The sequence below is a fragment of the Falco rusticolus genome, chromosome Z (genome assembly GCF_015220075.1).
Source record: "Falco rusticolus isolate bFalRus1 chromosome Z, bFalRus1.pri, whole genome shotgun sequence".
Lineage (NCBI taxonomy): Eukaryota > Metazoa > Chordata > Aves > Falconiformes > Falconidae > Falco > Falco rusticolus.
This window is the reverse complement of record NC_051210.1, coordinates 56,594,636-56,616,213: the sequence shown is the minus strand read 5'-3', so window position 1 is coordinate 56,616,213 and position 21,578 is coordinate 56,594,636. Positions and strand designations below refer to the sequence as shown.

At 39.0% G+C, this 21,578-nt stretch overlaps 1 protein-coding gene across 6 annotated transcripts in view; it reads left to right on the top strand.

The window, feature by feature from the left end:
* Window positions 1–5,976, top strand: part of ZNF366 (zinc finger protein 366) — a 38,478-nt gene extending 32,502 nt beyond the window's left edge. For all 6 annotated transcript variants that reach the window (XM_037373919.1, XM_037373924.1, XM_037373921.1 and 3 more), the window contains one exon: window positions 889–5,976. In XM_037373919.1, coding sequence (XP_037229816.1) covers window positions 889–1,421 — 533 coding nt within the window. In that variant the 3' untranslated portion in view covers window positions 1,422–5,976. The remainder of the gene's footprint in view (window positions 1–888) is intronic.
* Window positions 5,977–21,578: the final 15,602 nt, after the last annotated feature.

Here is a 21,578-nt window from a genome sequence, read left to right as displayed (position 1 = left end):
TATTTGCAATTGGGTGAAATCCTCATCCAAGTAATGTCACTATTCTTTTAATTAAGATGGACTATGCCTGCAGCATCTGAATTATCTTTGGTGCATCCCGATGCTCAGAGAGTATTTGTGTCCACGGATGCCTCCTGCCTAACCCCTGGATTTCCAGTAAGAAAGGAGGCACTCTAACAAATATTAAGATAAACCATGTCCAGAATTACACTCAGACTTACACTGCACTGCTCAAAATCATCACTTGTTTATAATGATTTCCTTGTGCTGAAGCACTATGTAGTCCATAGAGCTTTTCAGTGGTGTAAGTGGCTTCTTGGTGGATTAAAGAGGAAAAATTAAGGAGAGTGGAGGCTGTAGACTGCTGAGAGTTGATTGTTTTTTTCATTTTTAAAGTAGTAACTTTGAACCAGAGTGTCCACAGAACAAACACATTAACATGTTTTTAATCTCTTCCATTCCTCTGGGGGAAAAAAAAAAGAAGTACAAAACCTGGGACTTTGATTATGGCCTGTGATGCTTTAGATCAAAGTTTTCATTAAAAAAAAAAAATAGTAATGAGGAAGTGGGTAGGTTCACTAGCAAAAATAGTTTACAAGAGGCCAGGCTACTTCACTTTTATTCCTAGCTCCCTCACCAAGTGTCTGGCATGTACAAGCCAATATTTTGTGTGTCCTGAGCTGGCTGTAAAGTACTTCTTCTAACAGCATCTGAAAGGAGATGCCCTGAGATGTAAACAGTAGAGTACTTGGCAATTGCAGGGTAGAACACAAAGCTGAAGTATGAAACAGAAGGCCGCCTCACATTTTGTTTTTTAACCATGTATCATGTAATGAAGTTTCTTATATATAAATCATTCCTTTTCTCCTTCCTTCAAAACACTACAAGGTTTTGGAAGAGGAAGAATTGCTCTGTCACAGACAAATGTCTTGAGGAGCTTGGAACAGGAAGAGCCCTTTGATCTTTCCCAGAAAAGCCAAGGGAAGACAATCTCATTTCATTTGGATGGTGAGAGTGCCAAGGGCAACTTGTGCCAGGAAGAAGAGGAAGACAACTGCTATGAGGCAGAGCAGTACAGCCCCACCACGTACCACCATGATGACAACAAGCTGTATGTGGCTCAAGATCTGTCTGGCAAACGTGAGTGCATGATGAAGGACTTCAGAGAGTCCTACTGCAATGAGAAGGAAGTGCTAAGTGAGGAAGGACTGGAGAAGAGAATAGAAAATTCAGACAAACAGGAGAGCCAAGGAGAGAGAGACCTTGCAAACAACAAAGAACACCTCAGCTTTAGAGCCTTTGAAAAGGCCAGGCTTGGCCACTCTCTCTCTGATTACTTGTATTTCAAGCACAGGAACAAGAGTTTGAAAGAATTGCTGGAAAGAAAAATGGAAAAACAAACAATGCTTATAGGCATTTAAAATGGACATTTTAAAACAGCTGGAAAATTGCAACCAGATAGCTTTTAACAGGAACTACAATTTACCAAAGCCTGGAAGTTTGTAGTAGTCTTTAGAAATAAGAAAGCCAAATTAATAAAAATAGTTTCAGGTAGAACACATACATTGAAAAAATAAAGCAGTTCAAGGTCACCAAGAAATGCAATAGATATTGAACAATAACATTTTTATACTTATCCATTTGATGTAGACAATGGGGTGGGTACAGAAGTTTATTTTCCTTTATCTGGGGTGGTAGAGACTTATATGCAATTTTCTAGTTATCAACAAGCAGCATACTTTAGTGTTTGATTTATTATCTGACTAAATATATATGAACACTTCTAACTATATGTCTCAAAAACTCTGAAAATACTAAGAATTTCAAAGTATAAACAAGAGTACTGTTAAACATCATGTGCATGAAAGTTCTAAGAGTGAATGAACTAACACGGTCCAAATACTTTCATTTGCTGAAGTGACTGTTAATTCAACCACTTAAAATGAGAAATGGGAAACAAATTAAGAAGAAATACTAATGTTTTGTGAGATAGTGGAGTGCAGCTCTGTAAGGCTTTGAAAGGGCTGGAATTTATTACAGTCACAGAAGCTTTTCCGCTGGCACAAGGGATGTTTGTGCTTTGCTATATATCAGTCAGTGAGGGAATATTCAGCAATTCTTAAAGTAAAATAGCATGGGCTGTGTTGACATTTTGTTCTACTGTCTACTCAGACAACTGATAAGCAGCAGCAGCATGTAGCATTTGCAAGGCTTGCTGTAATTACACATAGAGCAACATGAGTAATTCATTGAGAAAATGCAATTTTACCATTTATCTCTTCAGTTTATCTTGGCTAGCAAGGATGATTTTTAAATACACAAGTCTGATCAGACTGTTTTAGAAGGTATGCCAAAAATCAGCCCTTACAGGGCAAGCAGTGCCTCACAGAGGAAAACTGGTTTTGGATTTCCTTTTGTCAGAGTCACAATTTTTCTCTTATCATCATGGCTTGACCAGTAAGCTCCAGTAAAACTTGCTGGTTTTACTGAGTCATTCTCAGCATTTAATCCTCTGATTCCCATACAATTACATGTTCATAACAAAGATGCTGAAAACACATTCCATTAATTGCATGAATAACTCACCGGCATTTTGATGCTTGTGTCTTCCAGATAGGTGACAAACAGCCCCACACCATCCTATTGCTTATAAGGAAGTAAAGTTTTAATCATTCATTTAATTAGTCTTATGTCATTCTGACATCCCAGCTCAAAAGGTTAAAATCCATATATATGGTACATCTTTTCCAAATATTGCTACCTTCTTCACTTAACTGTCAAGTCCTTGATTTGAAATGCCTTGCTCGATATATAGCAAGTTATAATTAAATATAGTCATATACTTATGGCTTGCTAAGGCTAGAGTCATGTAGCTGCAGCCCTCTCTCATTTTAAGAAACCACTCACAGGGCTAATGATTCTCACACCTACCAGTTAATCACAATTCATAGGGCAGCGGCCCTTACTCAGCATATAAAACTGTGTTTGTGTAGTCTAAGGTTGCAGAAGGTAGTTTCATTTTTCAGGGCTCAAACACAGCATAGTAAAGATTCTGAATGAAGAACAGAAAAAGTGGTTGATAAAAGAAGCTGTAACATAAAGGTGACTATTCAAAATGTAATTAACTCTACAGCTAATGTACATAATTTTTTAAAATAAAAAGGGGATATTGAATTGAGGTAGAATGTAGGTCACTTGAGACCTAGAACTAATGATGTCTTTCAAAATGAGGTGTATTTCAGAGGTACATAGCGTGTTATTTCAATGATGAACTGTCTTATATACATTCAACTTCCTTGCTTCCACCGCAAGGTAAGTCCTCTTAAAAAAGCAGACATCTTTCTTTCAAGGAAGTTACTGTGATCAAGCAGAAGAATCGTAAAATGTTTAGTGATATTTTTAGTGATGTGTGTAACTGCATTCTTTATTAAACTAGAGGGGAAATTATTAGATAGAAATCCAGCATGGTCTAGGAGATCGTCTCTCAGAGATGGCAACAAGTCCTTTGGTTACCTTCTTGGCAATATCATGTCCCTGCCAGACAAAAGCTCCAATCTGAGAATGTATACAGCCAAGGGCTGGGAGCCATTGACTCTAAGAAATGTCTTTCTCAAGGTGGTGTAGTTTCCAGCTGTGCATGATTCAAGATCAGTCCACTCCACCTTTGCAGCCATATTAGTTCCTATGACAAGGTGAATACGCAAAGAATCAGGAATCTGGTTGCAATTTCTAGAATGCTGATCATGCAGATTAGTTGAATTAAGCAAGTGTCTTCACTTCTGTGGTGGGTAAAGCAGAAAGGCATGCAGCCCTTCCATTGCATTGGAGAGTGTTATGGAACAGCTAGGCAATCCTTATCAAGAAAGAGACAAATGATTACCTATCAATAGCACTCCAGGCAAATGGAGCAAAGGAGACATTTTCAGCAGGGCTCTGCTGCCAGTAGATAACATTGTAACCACAAAAATTATGTCTACTGGAACCATGCAGTCCAGAGTTCCCTTAAAGAACTTGTAAGGGAAAGTGCCAGATGTGTCCTTAGGAAAGGGAATCACTGCAAACAGTTTTGGGTTGCCTCAATGCTTAACCCAAACACTTTCAATGGCACTGTCACTGCAGCCAAGTTACCCACTTCTACAATCCCACTTCTCGCTGGAGCAAAAGCAACTGCCAAACACATACAGCCAGGCTGAAAGGAGTAGAGGTCCCTGAATGGCAATGCTATTTGGGAGTAATATTAATGTGAATCCCTTTCCTTACGTTCTTCCTAGGAAGCAGAGAATATTCCATTAGAAAGCAGCCTTGAGACTGTACCCAGTCACATAGTCATATAAGTTAATTCACAAACACCCAAGACTAATTCATGTTAGAACAGTAAAGAGCTCATCTAAAACCCTAAGTCACTGGTCAGAGGAATTGCAAACAAAACTATTACCGAGATAAGAAGACAGTGCCAAGTGACCCATGCAAAGACATTAGGAGATGATAGTCCTCTGTATTGCAGAGCCTAATGCAGCTGGGTCTAAGACATTTGTTACAAAGAGGCCCCAAGGGACAAATTAAAAGTGAAGTAACAGCCATCATTGTGAAACACTTTGCTTTTCAAACGTATTTACATTGGCACCATTTTGGGAACAGACAGTAACAGCCTTTGGTTTTTAATAGCTTTGAAAATGCTGTATAGTAATTTGCTCTCATAATAAAGTTATTTCCCATCTCTAATTTTCGAGGGATTAGCTTCCTTGTTTTGCTTTCAATAGAGGCTCAGAAGTCCTGTAGAGACATTGCTTGTGTCCAGGACCTTAGGGGATATATTTTCTCTTTTTCCTCCTTCCTAATCTATCTACCTTCTTCTTGCTATGTTGTGGAAAAAAAAATGTATTTATCTGACTCTTCTCTGCTATTTGGGTTTTCAGCTCATGGTAACACATGAAAGTAAAGCCCAGCCTCCACCACTTGTATATTAAATCACATCCATACCGTTTCCCTGCATTACTATATGAAGCCTAACTTCACCCTCCTGCAAAGCATCAGAGCAAAGTAGAGTGGCCACAAACTCATATAACTCAGGTGTTTTTCAAACTCATACAAAATGAGATACTTCAAGAAGCTGTGCTGAAGAAAGATAAATTGGCCACACTATGAGTCTAAGCAAGTGAAGGCAAGTGGTTTGTTAAATTCGAGGCTTTTCTGCTGTTAAGGGCAGCAGGGAGAATTCTAGAAGACACTGTAAAGAACAGAGTAGGTGGATGAAATGTCAAAATCTGGGTTTGTAAAATCTGAAGGTAAAGAAAGACAACACATTTACTGAGAAAGTGAAGTTGTAGGTCACCCTGGAACAAGCTGTTTTGAACGGCCACCAGGACTCAGCTGACTCCTAGTAAACTTGAGTTCTGGCTGCCAGGCAGCCTCCAGTCAGTGAAGGCAAAGACAGGTGCTCTGTGTTCAGCAACTCAAAGGATAAAACACTTCATGATAATATTATAATAGAAGTTCTGTGCTTTGTCCTATAAAACGAGCTACTGCAAAGACCAAGTAATGCTACTATACCCATCTTTTTACAACTCTGTGTTTGTCCACTAGCTATTCTCAGATTTCTGTCTTCTTATGGTGCTGCTGGACTCCGCTGTTGTGAGTGTACAGTTAAGAAGTAATATAAGTACTATATTTATTATTCCAAGGAGTTTTTAATAATTATTAATAGTTTTGCAAATAAGTAATGTCTGCTCAGCTGAACAAGATGTAACAGAGCTAACATTTTGTACTCCTAACAGATTTTGCAAATACTGTGGTGTATATTTATTTAACATAGAATGCTGGGTTCCTATCTAAAGACCCAACTCAAAAAACAGGCCAACTATCTGTGAAGATTTAGTTTCTGACTTTCTATCTCAATAGTAAAAGCATGTATGATGTATTGTATTAATTTAAGCAAATAAACATGTACTGGAGAAACTGCTGTACTTTGCATTGAAATGGATCTGGAGTTCTTGGTACTCTAGCTAGTTGACATACTAAATGCGTGGGGCTGGTCTGGCAAGACCATACTTCACTCAGCACCAATGAAGAGTGATCCTTGTAAAGGGAAGCCTAAATCAATGATGGAGGTCTAGTTAGAAGACAAGGGCAGAAATGCTGCCAGGTCATCTGAGGTAGAGACATCGCTTCATTGTAACAGACTGCAGCGATGACATAAAGAATGCTCTGGAATGGTTATGGTATTTGTTAACTTGGTCCTAGACAGGCTAAAAAGGAAAGACGTAATCCTTAAAAGAAGTTTCAAATATCTGCATCATGTAAAAAGAGAGGAAAAACCAACCAGGTAAGTTATAAAATTGATGTTAAGAAATTAGGAATATGTTTACAACTTAAGAAATAAGCATAAGACTGAACTCAGAGGCTCGGCATTTCTTTTTCTAATGGAAAACATCACTTCTAGTGAGGAGTAAACTCCTGGATGTGTTTGTTTTAATGAGAACCTGATGGAATTGGCATAATCAGACTTCACAGAGAACATTTTAAGCTCTTTGTGAGCACAGAGAGAAAGCGGCTGGCATGCTGGCTATAAAATAACTCGAGTAATAAAGAAAACAGAGATATTCCCTTTCTGTCAGAGGTATATACCTTAACAAGTGCAAGAAGGCTATATAGAAACACTAGAAATACATGTAAAAGGCTGAATGAAGCAGAGTTAAGCCTTTTTTGCTTTCCTATTTTTTTGTTTTCTTTCCCCTCCCTTTTGTTTTGATTGCACGTAACAACCACTGTGAAGATTATAAACTACCTCTACATGAGGAGGAACAGCGTATATTGGGGAGTGACATAGTTCATTCTCATGTGACCCTGTGCTAATGAATCTCAAAGTTTCCCTTTTATCAGTCACAAAAATATAATTTAGAAAAACATGTGTTTGATCCTTTTCACAAATTTCCTTTTAATTTTTTTTTTTTTTTTAAACTGAGCTATGCTCACTTATGTCTTCCAACAAGCAGAAATCAAGTAGAGGAGAGAGCCTCTCAGGTGTTCGCAGGGGGCTTTTCTGTGCCTGTAGTGAAGTGGTGAAAGGCTCAGTATATCTAAAGTATTTTCATGAAGACAGACAAATTAATACCGATGATATGACAAGAAGTGTTGAATCATGAAAAGGAAAACCAACCCTAGTAAGATACAAATTATATGGGATATCTCTGAGAAGAGCAAGTCTCTGTTAAGCTGCAGTGTGTTAGACCTTTAAGAAATTAAAATCCTAGTTTAAGTAACAAGGCCGCATACACAACCTCTTGCCAAATTCATCCCATTAATACACTCTATAGCTTGTGTACTTTGATACAGATAAATGTGTTTGCCCACAGGTCCATAATAAAAAATAATAATAATAAAATAATTAAAAAATATATATTAAAAAAAATAAATAAACACATGCAGGGAGTCCGTCATTCCAGCAACTGGAAATGGTGAAACACTGAACAGGGATCACTGCTAACGCTGTCCCTAGATATGGTATGGTGGTGTGTTGGATCACACAGCATAAATTTCCCTAATGATCAGCCTGCAAAGAAAGTACAGCTGAACCAAGAACATCCTCTTTGTGAATAAACCTTCGGTGTCCTGTCGTTCTGTTTACCCTGTCTGAAAAAATACTGTGTATCCAGTCCAATTACATAAATGATTTAATTTGGAAAGATCCAGACACCACTGTTCTTCAGTGAATTACTCATTGGACTGAAAAATCTCTGTAATGCGAAAATTTTGTTCAACAGAACTCTGTAAATTTACATCAGGGGAGAATGTTGGCTTGTGGTTTTGAAGCTGGGATCTTCTGCTTGTACTGTACTTTCTCAGTACTTAAGTACCCTTACAGTTCTGAATGGAAGATCATTAAAGAATAAATTATGATTGAGAGACTAATTAGCCAAATAAAAGACAGGGTGCAGTAAAATGAGAATGATGGAGTTGTGTGAAAGCAAGAAATCTATTTCTATCCTCTGAAAAGATATTATAAAATGAACGGAGATGGGAATAGGATTCAGATGACAGATAAAGCATCATAGTAATGTCTCTAAAAGAAATGTAGTTTAGAAAGGTAAGTGGCAGATACAACCCAGAAAGATACCTATCAATAGAGTGATATCTGTGTCAGGGAATTCTGCAAGCTGCTTAATTCTTTGCAGACCTTGCCATTGTCTACTACAAGATACAGGACTTTTCTAGAAACACTGAATCCTGATCTTTTTTGTTTCATAGGCCAAGATATTTTTTTAAAATCAGTATATAAAGCATTTGTACAAGAGGGGGAATCAACACTCTAGCCAGCCACATAAATATAGTGAAAACTGACAACAATCGTGAAGTCTTGCTGTGAAGAAAGTTACATTAAAATTGAGGCAGGATTGTGCCTAGTACAATCTATCTTGGAAGTCTATGAGAGCAGAACCGAGACCAGACAAGTCCAAGATGGTATAGGTCTGGGAAATGCACATGCAAACACTCCCTGGGAGCTTAGAATGAAATGTGATCTTAAGGGAAAAAAATTAAAAGCTGTTCCATAATGAGAGTTTTTCTTAAACTGGGAGTAATTACATTGGAGGTTCCAAAAGGATTGTATGAGGCAGGTTTCACATGAGCAATCAGTTGAGACTAGACCCCAGCAAAATAATGCCACTCTGAAATGTCTCCTACAGAAATGTCTGGAATTGTTTATGATAACAGTCGCTTATACATGCTTGTCACCTTCACTCTGCAGGAGGCAACCACCCTAGAGTCAACCAGCAGAATGGATCATGAGAGAGGATTTGTGCAAATGTCACCCACTCCAGTGAAGTAACTCCATTTTAATTATATCATCCCCAGGTTAAACAAACCTGTGTAATTTCACTTTGGAGGGAATGAGGCATGCTTGTGCAGCCTGTTCCACCCACTCTTCTGTAACATGCAGCTGTGGGACAAACACATTTTGAATAGCTGCACCCATTTCACTAAGGAGCGTCTAATGAAGGACTTCACTAACATGTTTGATTTCAGCAGTGAGGTCAGTGGTCCTTCTACCCACCCTAATTGTATTAGCAAATCCAGCCCCTGTACAGCATGAAACCACCCAACTACTCATACCCTATTGGTTGATGTAGGGCTTATCCATTTCCATTGCTCCAGTAGTCTCAAAGTGGGAGTCTAATAACCTTGCAGATGGTTTGATCTGCTTCCTCAGTTCCTTGCAATCACAACCTTGCAGGTTTATTTTTCCAGGGCTTTGGTTCTGCATTTTTAAGCTTCTGTGTAGAACCAGGTTTTGTGTAAATCTTATCATGCATACTGAGGGAAGTAAATGCAAGTGATGACTTGCATGCATTTTTGACAGATAGTAGCAGACTAGCACATTATATTTTCTTACTTTTTTATTTTGAATTGTTTACAATATGTTTCCTCTTTTTTCATTGTATTTTTTTTCTGATTAATTCTTTAGGACCCTAGTGCGCAGACCACTAATCAGCTTCCTACAGGGGACCCTAAGTGTTCAGGGTGATCTACTCTGAGACCACTACTGCAGAGCCATTTCCCATCATGTTTTAGGGAGTGCTTGAAACAAAGAAGAATACCCCAGTGTGATGGACAGGCACGCAGAATGACAGACCCAGGTGCACTTAGTATCATTTCCAAGAGCACCATAAGTACAGCACATTAGTCCTCACTTCTAAGCAAGATGTAGATTTACATATTTTTAGATTAATTTTGAAACACTGTTTCAGTGTTTCAGGGTTTGCACTCTTCGGATTACGGACTGAATATGTGAGTAATAGCAGGCAGTGGGAACATGCAGATTCACTCATAGTGGACAAAGATTGTTAATCATCCTTTTATCTTTATGTCCCATGAATTAGCAGTCTAGTCAACCAGAGTATATTTATGATGCGGCTGTTTCCATATATGAGTTCTTCCAATGACACAAGAAAAAATCCCTTTGGATTGACAGCAACCATAAAATCTTGCTAATCAGGGTATGAAGGTCATCTCATCCCATTCATGTCATCCCAAAACAACAGCTTCATAAAGCAGCATAGTCAGCAAACCTAGGTTTGCTTTTGTTGTACAAATGTGGGGTTGTAAGTGCATAGTTAAAGATCCCATTGCCAAAGATAATATGCCTCCTGTCTTCTGCAGCTCGAGCACCTTGATTACAGTGTTGTCAAAACGAGCAGAACATCTGCTTGTACATCAGAAGATTTTCTTCAGTTTAATTTTTTTATTTCAACTGTCATCAGCTTTTGACCTTAAAATCTTAACCTGAATTGCCATGAGTCACACAAACAAGAGTTAGGGGAACAGGGACAAACAGCGTAATCATTCTGGAGATCAAGGTTGATAAAAAAAAATGTAATCTTACCAATATTAAACACCTTCCAATCTGTGCATTAAATATCCCTAAAATTTCCTTCATTCCAGAGCTACTTTATGATGTTAACATGAAGACGAGGCCTAGCTGCCCAGCCAGTAGAAAGCTATCCTACACTGTTCAAACCTGAAAATCCTCCAGAAACATTTAATTAAATATGCAGCTTTTCAAGCCTTATTCTGCAGGTTTTTTGTTAGATTTTGTTAGTACTTCCACATTACTGACCCTCCTGCTGCTTTCTGAATCAGTTACACAAACGCGTGCCTGGAGGCAAGGCCATCGGAGCAACCAGGAGCAACCACACCTTCCTCACCCTGCAGCCCTGTCCTCTCCATCCAAGGTGTCTCCTCAGATGGTACCTCCTGACCACTGCATTTTGCAAACTGGTTACTGAGCAAAAGATTTCCAGCTTCATCTTGTGGGGTGCAAACCATTGCAATTGGTTTTACAGAAGAGACATGAAGTTTTTCCCTGCTTTTAAGAGGGTGACAACCTTCAAATGGACCCAAAGGCTCTCTGGGTCAAAGCAGCCACAGGACAGCTGTCAGGGCTGCCCAGGTAGGGGCACTCGGGTCAGCCTCCCACTAGTAGGAGAAAGGTAAGAAGTGTATGTAAAAGGCGTACAGAAAGGGACTACACTATGCCTGTGCATCACCGTTACCATGAGTAACCACTTATACTTTCTTCCATAAAGCTCAGTCTGAGGGAATGCAAGAGATAGGGTCTTGATTCAACCTGCTTTGTGAATTGGGCAGCAATTATTTTAAGAAATGTGCCTTTCAGGAGAGCATGAATACTCTTGGGAGCAGCCAGCTCTGTTGAAAATGAGCCCCAGAGCTCATTAGGGGAGAAACATGCAGTGGTAACATGAGACATAATGGGGAGGCATATTTCACTTCTAGCTTGTCCTTGCACTTAGCCCTACCTCCATTTTTTGAGGTCCTTCACTACTGCAGGGTACAAGCCCTTCTTACAAAGCCTCCAGTAACCATCTGGCAAGGATAGTCCGTCCTTATGATCCTCATTTTTTGTTACAGGTTTCCAACATCTTTAAAGCAAAGTTGTCTATCAAACCTTCAGTTTTTCCTCCTAGCACTGGAGAAACAAGACTTCTTCCCTCCAGACCCCCTGAGTGCCCTGCTCCACCATGCTGCTCCCACTGATGGATCTCCCTCACTGGGTGGGTGAGCTCACGTGGCTTCCATGCCGATGGAGGCACTTGAACCCATTCCTGGCCTGGCCAGAACCCACCTCCTCACAATGTCTTTGTCTCCTGCTAACCTTTGGGTTTTGAGTTTCTTGAATAAATGCCCTGTTAGGGTATACATTTTGTTGTTATGGAGCTCTCCTTTGTGAGAGAAGTAGTAGCATCACTCCCCTCAAGTGCCATCAGACTGTCTTCACTAGCAATCTTTTTTCTCTTTTTCTCTCTCTTCCTCTTGCTTGTTTTTTTATTCTTCCCTCTAGGCAGATGCAACTGACACATCACCTCTTCAGGTGGGAAGCAGTAGGTGACCATGTTAGTCAGACTATAAGATCAAATGAAAATATAGAGCAAAACTGCATGCTGCCCTAACTGTGCACGTTAAGGTTCTCTGTGCAAGAAACTAATAGGAGCTTTGTATTTATGATGGAGGTGATTGCACTCTCCACCTTTAAATGAAAGGTTTTATTCTCTTGTCTTCAGCCGTCTCGAGGATGCTGTTTTTAAAATGGTAAATTTTAAAACCATAATCCACAGGAAGGTTTAACTGACTTTTAGAACTGACTTTCACCTTACCACAAACCAATTGTAACACATATGAGAGTAAAGAGAACTTTACTTCCCTGTCTTTAAACAGGCAGCAGATTGTGTCTGACAGCCAGAACAATGGCTGCCCCATCCACCAGCGATGACAATATCAACCTGAACCGTGTGCCCATAGGCAAAGCGTACACACAGAACTTACAGAACCACGTAGTCCACTGCACAGCTGAAATGGAAAATGGGTTTAGCTGTCAGTTAAGGTTGCTGCCTAATGCTTATGCTTTCAGCCCATTAACTGAGGAAGGGATGTACCCCAAAACAGGTGCCACTAGACCTTTCAACTGTGAACGCCTGACCAACTGCCAGTTGGCTATTAACAGTAGAAGATAAAACAAGGTTTCTGACAGACAAATTTCCTTTGCTGTCTCTTCCTCCTTCCATGGTTGAGCAGACTCTGATCTGAAAATGCTCCTATTCTGGTGCCTGACTAGACAGCACTACCCTGGCAACATGCAAACCTGACCCAGTTTGACTTGGCTGCTCAATTTTGGATGGCACACAGCCAACTTGCTACCAGTTAGGTTATTCATGCTGCAATAGGAAGCAATCTTCCTGACATGCAGACTTCCTTCTTATTTTGCCTGAGCAGCAGTGCAGGCAGTCAAGATGCTGAGCTAGATAAAGAACAATTTGACCCTGTAAAGATATGGGTCTTGACCCAAGGCTGTACTTCAGCTTCATTGTGCTAGCCAGCAGCAAAAATTACCATTACTAACGGCAAATCCTGAAAAGACAGAAAAGAGTTCTTGTAATAGAGAATTGCTGTTACAGCTCCTATAGCAGCACTTACTCCATATTCAGATGCCCATGTGTGCCCTGGAAATCCTAGGTAAATAAAATGGGCTACGGGAGGTAATCTAAACTGGAATTCAAGGTGCCACTGCAGAGTTTGATTACATTCATCTTGCTGTCAAGAATGCTAACTTATTAGAAAGGGCTTCATCATCTGCAGGTTAAACTGCTTATAAGAGATCACTTCCTCTCCCTTTTTGTCCTCATGGAAACTCTAAATCATATTTTTTAAAAAATCTACATCAACCTGCGATGTGTTTCATTAGCCTGGCCACTTGATCTGATGTATAATATTATTCCTGGAGGACAGCAAGTTAGAAGAACTGTCTATCTGACCTAAGAACACCAAAGCACCAATACAAGCTTTGTGTTTATATAAGGCTCTCCTTAGCATGTTATCTGAAGGGGAAGGAGAGGCTTGGAACAGCAAAAGGAAAGCAATGGGGAGCCTATATTTTAGTTTCCAACTGGAGCAAAGATGTTCTGTTAGCACTCATACCCTTAAACTCTCAATTTTTACTCATTCTCACTGTTTGTTACACAATTGTATCATGGGTGTAGCTGTGGGACTGGTTTATATTCCAAAGCTGAAAGCAAGGTGGTAAGCACTGCAAATCTACCACACTGTTCAGCTGAGTAACTGGAAATTAAAGTCAGTGATAAGAAAGTGTACGGAGAAATTAAAATCATGGGAAGTTCATCAATAACCAACAGCAACTTAAATTTGGAGAGCTTGAGATTTGGGGGTGTGTGTGGTGTTGCTCTCTATTTACAAAGAAAGTACACAGAATTCTCTCTCTTTGAATACAGTAGGGACAAACAACAGGAGGCAGTTTCTTTGTTCAGAAAATCAAACCTGTTTCAAGCCAGCATTCTGTCCAAAATTAGAACTTTCTCTCCCACTTTGGATTTCTTCCAGGCCCATGCTGCTGGTACTTCCTTGGCTGCTCCTTGCTCTTTTTTGACTGCATTTTTGTTAGGTTCACTTCACACACATATGCACCTTTATGATCTAGCTTGAACCCATCATCTGTGCTTCCAGAATGTCCCAGAGAAAACTTTTTTGATTGGTACAGTCCAGGCTTTCCTTAGCACCTCAGTGGTCTGTGACTTGACAGTTTCTACTGTTTCATTTGTTGCTAAGCAAAAGGGTATATAATTATTTTCTCAGTGACATTATGTGAGAGTCTACTAGCCAGCTATACTGATGTCTGAGATCACCGATATGTCAAAATTATGAACTCCTGACAATTGCCAGCATCTTCCAGCCTAGAAGTGTTGTATTCATGGAAAGAAAATAAGTTAGAATATGCAGGAATGCAACCGGCAGGTTGACAACACGATCAGAATTGAGGAGGTGAATCAGAATTATTTAAAGGTGTGCATTTCAAGTGGAGTATCCTTACAGCTTTAAATTGTTAGGTGCTAAGGTAGTGGAAATTGATTTGATTAAATACCCTTTGAATCTGAATTAAGCTACATAAAAATTTAATTCTTAAAAGTAGTATAAAAAAGAATTAAACACAGTTTACCTAATCTACTTTACAATTAATTTAGTTTCATATTCCTGAGGATCACCTTCTATGTCTAAAATATAAATATTACCTCCCTGATTTATTTCATGACATCCATGAAAATGAAATATGGCTGGTCAGTGTAATATTAATATATACTGACATGCTTGAAGCGATATGTAATAGGCATTCAGCATTGTTCTGAAAAATAACTCCAGTTGATGATATACAAAACAGAAGGGTATAACAATGCAATTCCTCTGCCAAATTTGCTCTTAGCAGCAGCAGTTGTTAGATGTGACTCACAAACACTGTGATTTAGTAAATGCTTTGCTGCTTGGGAGTGTGGCATATACCTAGCTGGTCTAGTTTAGGGATCAAATGGGAGCGTTAACTTAATTCGTCAGTGGGAAAGGGACAGAGCAAGCTGCTTGGCTGGTCCTAAAGCTGGCTGGAACCCACTTTAATGAGAGTGGCAGTTTGATGTTTTATTGCTGGTGTCACTGAAAAGTAATTTCACACATTGCCTTAGAAAAATACATTCTGAGCTCAAGCTTTTGTAGGACTCCCTTTAAGCAAATGAAGGTCAATAACTGTTTCAGCCTCCAGATCTCGTGAATCACCATCACAGAAAATAAAGACACATCTCTTTCCTTGCTGGCTGTGCAAGGAGGCTGGCTTACTAGTGAACAGCCAACGTACTTGGATAAAGGTAAGTAGCATATATACTAACTTCTCCCCAAAATGTTTCATTATAAACCAAATCTAAGTCATATGTTACACTAGATAAATTAAGATCTAGTGATGGCAAGAAACATAAGCTAGCAGGTGCCCAGAAACATTTACAAGCACAATTACGTAGTATAATCTAATGACATCAAATAACAATAATATTTTCCAAATAGATTCCAAAATGCAATCTGAATCTTTTCTGAAACAAAATCCTTTCTGACTGCAAAAATCTTCACCGAAATCAATACAGCTTTGCAGGAGAGAAATACGTTGATTTGAAACAGTTTTTTCTGACAGAAGTTACTCAGAAAGGGTTTCTCAACTGTAGCCACTCCTGACCTTATAAAAACTTCAACAAGTTCTCTTAAACTTGAAAGCTGTGATGGTTACATGTGCAGTACTGTGTTCCTTTGACTTTTCCCCTTCCTTTAAAATGTAAACCCATGACAGATCCATCTATTTGTTTATCTTTCACAGTACAGAGCCATGCACATTTCTTGTCCTATACAAATGATTAATAATGTCATGACTTTTTAGCCACTGATTATGAAGAAACACTTTACTTCTTACCCTCTGCTTCATAATTTGAAGTCTCCCACCCCCATCCATGACACACAGGCTTGTCATTCTCTTTCACTGTCATTTCCTTCTATTTTATCTAAGTGTTTCAGAGTTTTCCCCAGGAAATTCTTTTCTATTCATTTTTAGTGCTTTTAAAGGAGCAAACAAGATGAAAGCTTAAGGAAAAAAATGTTGTCTTTCTTGACATTGTAAATATAGCTGATGTTTCCCTTTTTGTAGCTATGTGGGACGCAATCTGAAAACTATTAAGGTAAATAGCAGTTAGCGAAGCCTTCATTTTACAGCACAGCAGACACTGCTGAAATTGAGTATCTTTCTAAATCAGTTAGAAAGCAACACAAAGTCAGAACAATGCAATAAAGTACTTCAGTAGATATATAAAGCCTAATTGATCCTCTACACAGCAAGACATGTTAAATATTTAACTATTTGTTGGTTAAACCCAGGAATATAACTTGATTGCCTTCTTATGGTGAACTTGATTGCCTTCTTATGGTGTAAACCAGGAATAACTCATTTGAAGTTGCATTGTTCTCATGTGGGAGGTTGCTAACCAGACTTTGGTAAAGCAGATGAGAGCAGTTTCCTTTTCTCTAGCTATTTTTGTGCAAAAAACAACATGCAGAACATGAAATGTCTCTCCACGTTTTTTACTGACACCAACAGCCACTGTGCAGAGAACTTGCTGAATGTTGTCTTCTAAAATCCCTACCTGATAAGTAACCCTGTAGTACAGCATGGTGAGAAAAAAAGATAATCCTATAGTAACAGGAATTCCTCCACCTTCAGTTAGGTCTTCTTAAGATATGGTAGTTAATCTAACAAGTAGGAAAACTGGAGAAAGAGGAATTCCCCTTGTTAGTATGGAAATTATAATTTGTTTGATTGACAAAGGAAAATAGATTTGTTGTATTAGTAACTTCAGCAGCTGAAGAGGACACAATATTTATAGATTTGGAGAATCACAGGACAACTGAGGTTGGAAGGGACCTCTGAATGCCATCTAGTCCAACTTCTTGTTCAAAATGGGTCCAACTAGATCAGATGGCTCAGGACATTAATCGATTGAGTTTTGAGTATCTCCCAAGGATGAAGGCCCTACAGTCATTCAGGGAAACCTGTTCAAGTGCAATGGAAATTTTCCAGTGATAAATGGTTTCTTATTCCCAAGTTCTGATTTGTGCTTATTGCCTCCACAGTCCTGTTAATGTGCACTTCCAGGAAGAGTCTGTCTCTGTCTTCTCTGTATCTTCTCATGAGGCAGTTGCAGATAGCACTTCAATATTCTCTGCAAAGTTAATTTCCAGCCACTTTCTGTAGTGTTGCAGGAGGTTATTCTCTACCAGGACTTTGCACTTGTCCTTGTTAAACTTTCCAAGACTCCTGCCACCCTATTTCTCCCCACTGTTCGGAATTTCCGGCTCCTCTCAGCATGCCCTCTAGCATATCTACCATCCCCTGGCTTAGTATTATTGGCAGTGTTGTTGAGGGCGAGCTTCCTATCATCCAGGTAATTACAGAGATGTTAAACAGTATGGGTCTCAGTGTCTGTCCCTGAGGGACATAGTGATTAACCAGCCAAGAGTTGGACTTCATACTCATGGACCCACAAACGTCTGAGCCCAGCAATCCTGCCATTTTCCCACCTGCTCGACCATTTATGTATCTAATCCATAGCTCACCAATTTGGGTACTAGGATACTATGGAAGACCATGTCAAAAGCCTTGCAAAGTGTGGTGCAGTCATCATAGCATCTATTCGTAGGAGTCAGTCAGTTTAGTGGAGTGACCTTTGAGCTGCTAAAGATTCATATAGTTTTATTGATTTTTGCCTGTTTCTTTTCATCAGTAGTTTTGACCCTTCTATTTATACTCAGTTAAAGCTTCTGGTTTCTGTTGTCCAGTTGACTTAGCACTATTAAAAAACTCAAAGATCATGTCAAGTGAGTGAAAGGAGACCATGAAAGAAGACCAGCACTGTCTTATGGCTTCTGCTACGTGGTGCAACACAGTTACATTAGAAACAGATTTTTCAGTCAGAATGCTATTTTTCTTTACTGACCAGGATCCATAGCTGGCTGAAGCCTCTGGGAAGGCACTTCGTGCTCTCCTCCTTAGAAAAGAAGGGAAATCATGTATTATGCTTGCAGAACCAAGATGTACGACAGAAGATGTGTTTTATTCATTGCTGATAGACAACACTTTGCAAGACACCATCAGAAAACGTCTTTAATTTCAGATGAAATATAATAAACTTCAACCTCAAAGCAAACCTTTACTGATTTCAAGGAACTCCATGATTTGGCAAAAAAAAATTGTTTATCCTTCTACATGGAAGACAAAAAATCTTTTGGGGGAAATTTCATCAAAACATTAGTTTTCTGCTGAAGAGCAGTTTAGCTAGAAAATATTTCTAATCTGTCAGCTAAAGCTAGGTGTGGTGAGTCACTGTAACCTAGATGAAAATTAAGTCCCGTCATTTACAAGTGAAGATAGAACTAATGGCACTTACCTACAGTTTGTAAAATGCCTCAAATCCCTCTAATAAAATGTCTGCTTGCAGGCTGCTATTAAAACTTTAGGCAAAATTATTCAAATTAACATTTCCAGTATATCTTTGAATAAATTGTTGTTATTATTACAACACACATAGAACAGTGTGGTTAGTCCATATGTTTCCTTACAAATTCCTGTAATGGAGGAGAGCCACACAAATTTACAAATGTTAGCAATAACTGGGTGATGTTAGGGGGAGCATGTAAAATAATTGCCCCAAATCTCTGATTCATCAGACCTCAGAGCTGTTTGCCCTGTGACCTCATAAATGCCTGATGTGCTCTAACAATTCTCCACTGCATTCTTTCTCAGGATATTGTAGTTACTTCCTTGTACCTTGCAGTAAAAATATTAGAATAGTAGCTCGTGTATTATTACCCTTTCATGACATCAGTTCTTGCAAATACCTTCTTAGCACATATCTAAGTGGTTCCCATTTGAATTTGTGTAAACATTTTGTGCTATTGAACTAGAAGTCACTTAATTTTGCACCTGTCCCTTCCTCAGTTTAAATAATACACACATATTTCTCCTTCCTGCTATTGTTCTCCCATATAGGAAAAGTATGAAGATCCAGAATGTAAAACTTGTAAAGGAAATTACATTAATGTATATTGGAAAAGCACATTAATAATAAATGTGTTAGCAAGTGCCCAAGTTTGCTAGAGAAAAAAATCCAGTCCTCATTATCAAAGGCATTTTTTCATAAATTGCAGGTATCTGTTCTTCTTTGCATGTAGTCTACATCTAGTTACTATTTCACTCAATGGCAATGTGCTTGTTTTCTTTCTACAGCACCGATGAAATCTGTGAAGAAAAAGAGGGCATATAAATTATACATTCTATTTATTTAAAGTCCCCGTGTACGTCATTAATCATGAGGAATTACGTACCACATCGATGAGAGAAGCTTTAAATCAGTAGTGGTGGAGCCGTGGTGGATTCAAACAAAAGGACCTCCACATGCAGAGAAACATCTTGAGCGACATAATTGAAATGTGGCACTAACCAAAGGTAAGTGTCTGACGCAATGAATCGCAGAGTATCAATGAAGGGACATCTTGATAAATTTAAGGGCTGGGCCAACAGCTGGCTCGTAAGTTTCAATAAAGACAAGTGGAAGAGCCCATGCACTGGTATGGCTGGGAATGGACTGGCTAAGAGCACTCTTGTTGCACATTAGGCAAACCTGGTTAATATGCTGGGCTGCTTTAGGAGGGTTATAGCCAGCAGGTCAAGGAGATTTATAATCGCACGGTGTTCTGTGCTGGTGAGGCTGGCTTGGAAATATTGCATCCAGTTTTATTCATCTGCTTTCAAGAAGCATGTGGACAAAATAGAAAGGTTCCAGTGGAGGGTTACCAACAGGACGAGGGGCCTACCGCATATATCTGTGAAAAAAGGCTGAAGGATTTACTTAATCTGGGGAAGAGAAAGCTAAGGGGTGATATAACAGCTACCTGTCACTTCTTAGAGTTGCAAAGATGACAGACCAATTCTTGGTAGTGCTAGATGATACAACAGACAGTGACCAGAAACTGTGGCTTGGGAGGTTCAGGTTGTACATTAGGGGCATTAGAAAGCATGGTTTTGCTAGCAAAAACTAGTACAGCACTGGAACAGGTTGTCCGGAGTTGCTTCTTAGTCCATTGAGGTTTTCAAGATCGGCTAGAAAAAGCTGTGGCTGATGTGACTTAGTCTGAGAAACAGCCTTACTTCAAGTAGCAAATGGGACTGCATGACCACCAGCCTATATTTCTCACCTTCTGTGAACGAAACTGATCTGAAAGCTGTCCACTGTAATGCCAACAATAATCCAAGGCCTGGAAAAAATATTACAAATTGTTATTGTAATTGTTGTTATTGGTGAGCTACAAAAAGAACTGAAATAATTCATCATGATCTTCACTAAATGTAATAGATAAACAGCTAACAGCATGCTTGGAAGCTAGAAAAAATGAGAAAAGGCAAAATTTGGGCACATAATCAAGGATACTTAAAGTTTTTTTCATGGTCTAATGACAAATTTCAAGATTTGCTGTTGTGGAGGCAAGTAGAAATAGTCCAAGTGTCTTGGTGTCTATTGCCTCTTAATTGGAAAAGTATGACTATTTTTCATAGCTGCTTATCTTCAGGAAAACCACCTCCACCCCCACCCCCACCCCACCCCGCCCCCCAGTCACATACTCCAGAGGAATAATTTTGAAATTACAAGTTGCAAAAATTTTATTTTCAAAGTATTGGTAGAAAGTGATTGGAATGGTTAAGCTTTCTGATGTGGAGTCTAAAACATCTCTAGCTGTCACTGTAGAAAATGCATGGGAGGACACCAGTACCTGTCTAGACAAGCTGCACACTTCACACAATACCACTTTTCATGGCTGAGCATCTTAAATATATTTGAAAAATGCTTTCATATGATGATGTAAGATCTCAGAAAGAGCATAAGGACTATCATTCCTTCAGTGATGAAACTTTCATAACTACAGTAACATATGAAGATCTATTTTCTGTCCTGCTGCAGCGAAAAGGTGCAAGAACACGTAACTGACTTTCTGATTTTGCATTTAGTGAAGTTCAGTTTCAGTTGTGTTGACTGTAATGTGTTGGTGTAGCATGTGGGAATTTTCCCGACATTTCAGGAGTTTTCCTAAATACAGTGTCGTTGAGGTAATACCGGACTTCTGGCTACTGAGAGCTGTGGGTACCAGACTTGGGGTACCAATGCAAAACAGTATAACATGGATTCAGAATAGAAAAGTCCATCATGTTTAATAAGTATGATGGGATATTTGTTTTTTTATTTAGCAATTTGGTAATGTGCCTACTGTGAGTCAAGAGTAGAAAGTATCTTCAACAACAAATTTTCTTCTAATTATTCTTTTATGTATAGAGGTGGATGGATGAAGGTCACTATGACCTCCAGGGATTTTTTTAAAACAATACATAAATAACTTCAACATTATCCTGTATTTCCATTACTCTTTGAAGCCATTCCAAAGATGCAATCACTTTGATAGAGTAATAGTTTGCGAAGTTCTTGAGGGTTAGCATCTTATGCTGAAAATGATAGAAGGCATATTTTTATTGTATCAGTGTCACAGTAAGACAAATTTTAATTCTGTGAATATAACCTTTTACACAACAAGGTGTTTCCTCAGTGTTATCTCTTCTGATAGCTGAAAGGTCATAGTCAAATGAAGTAGCA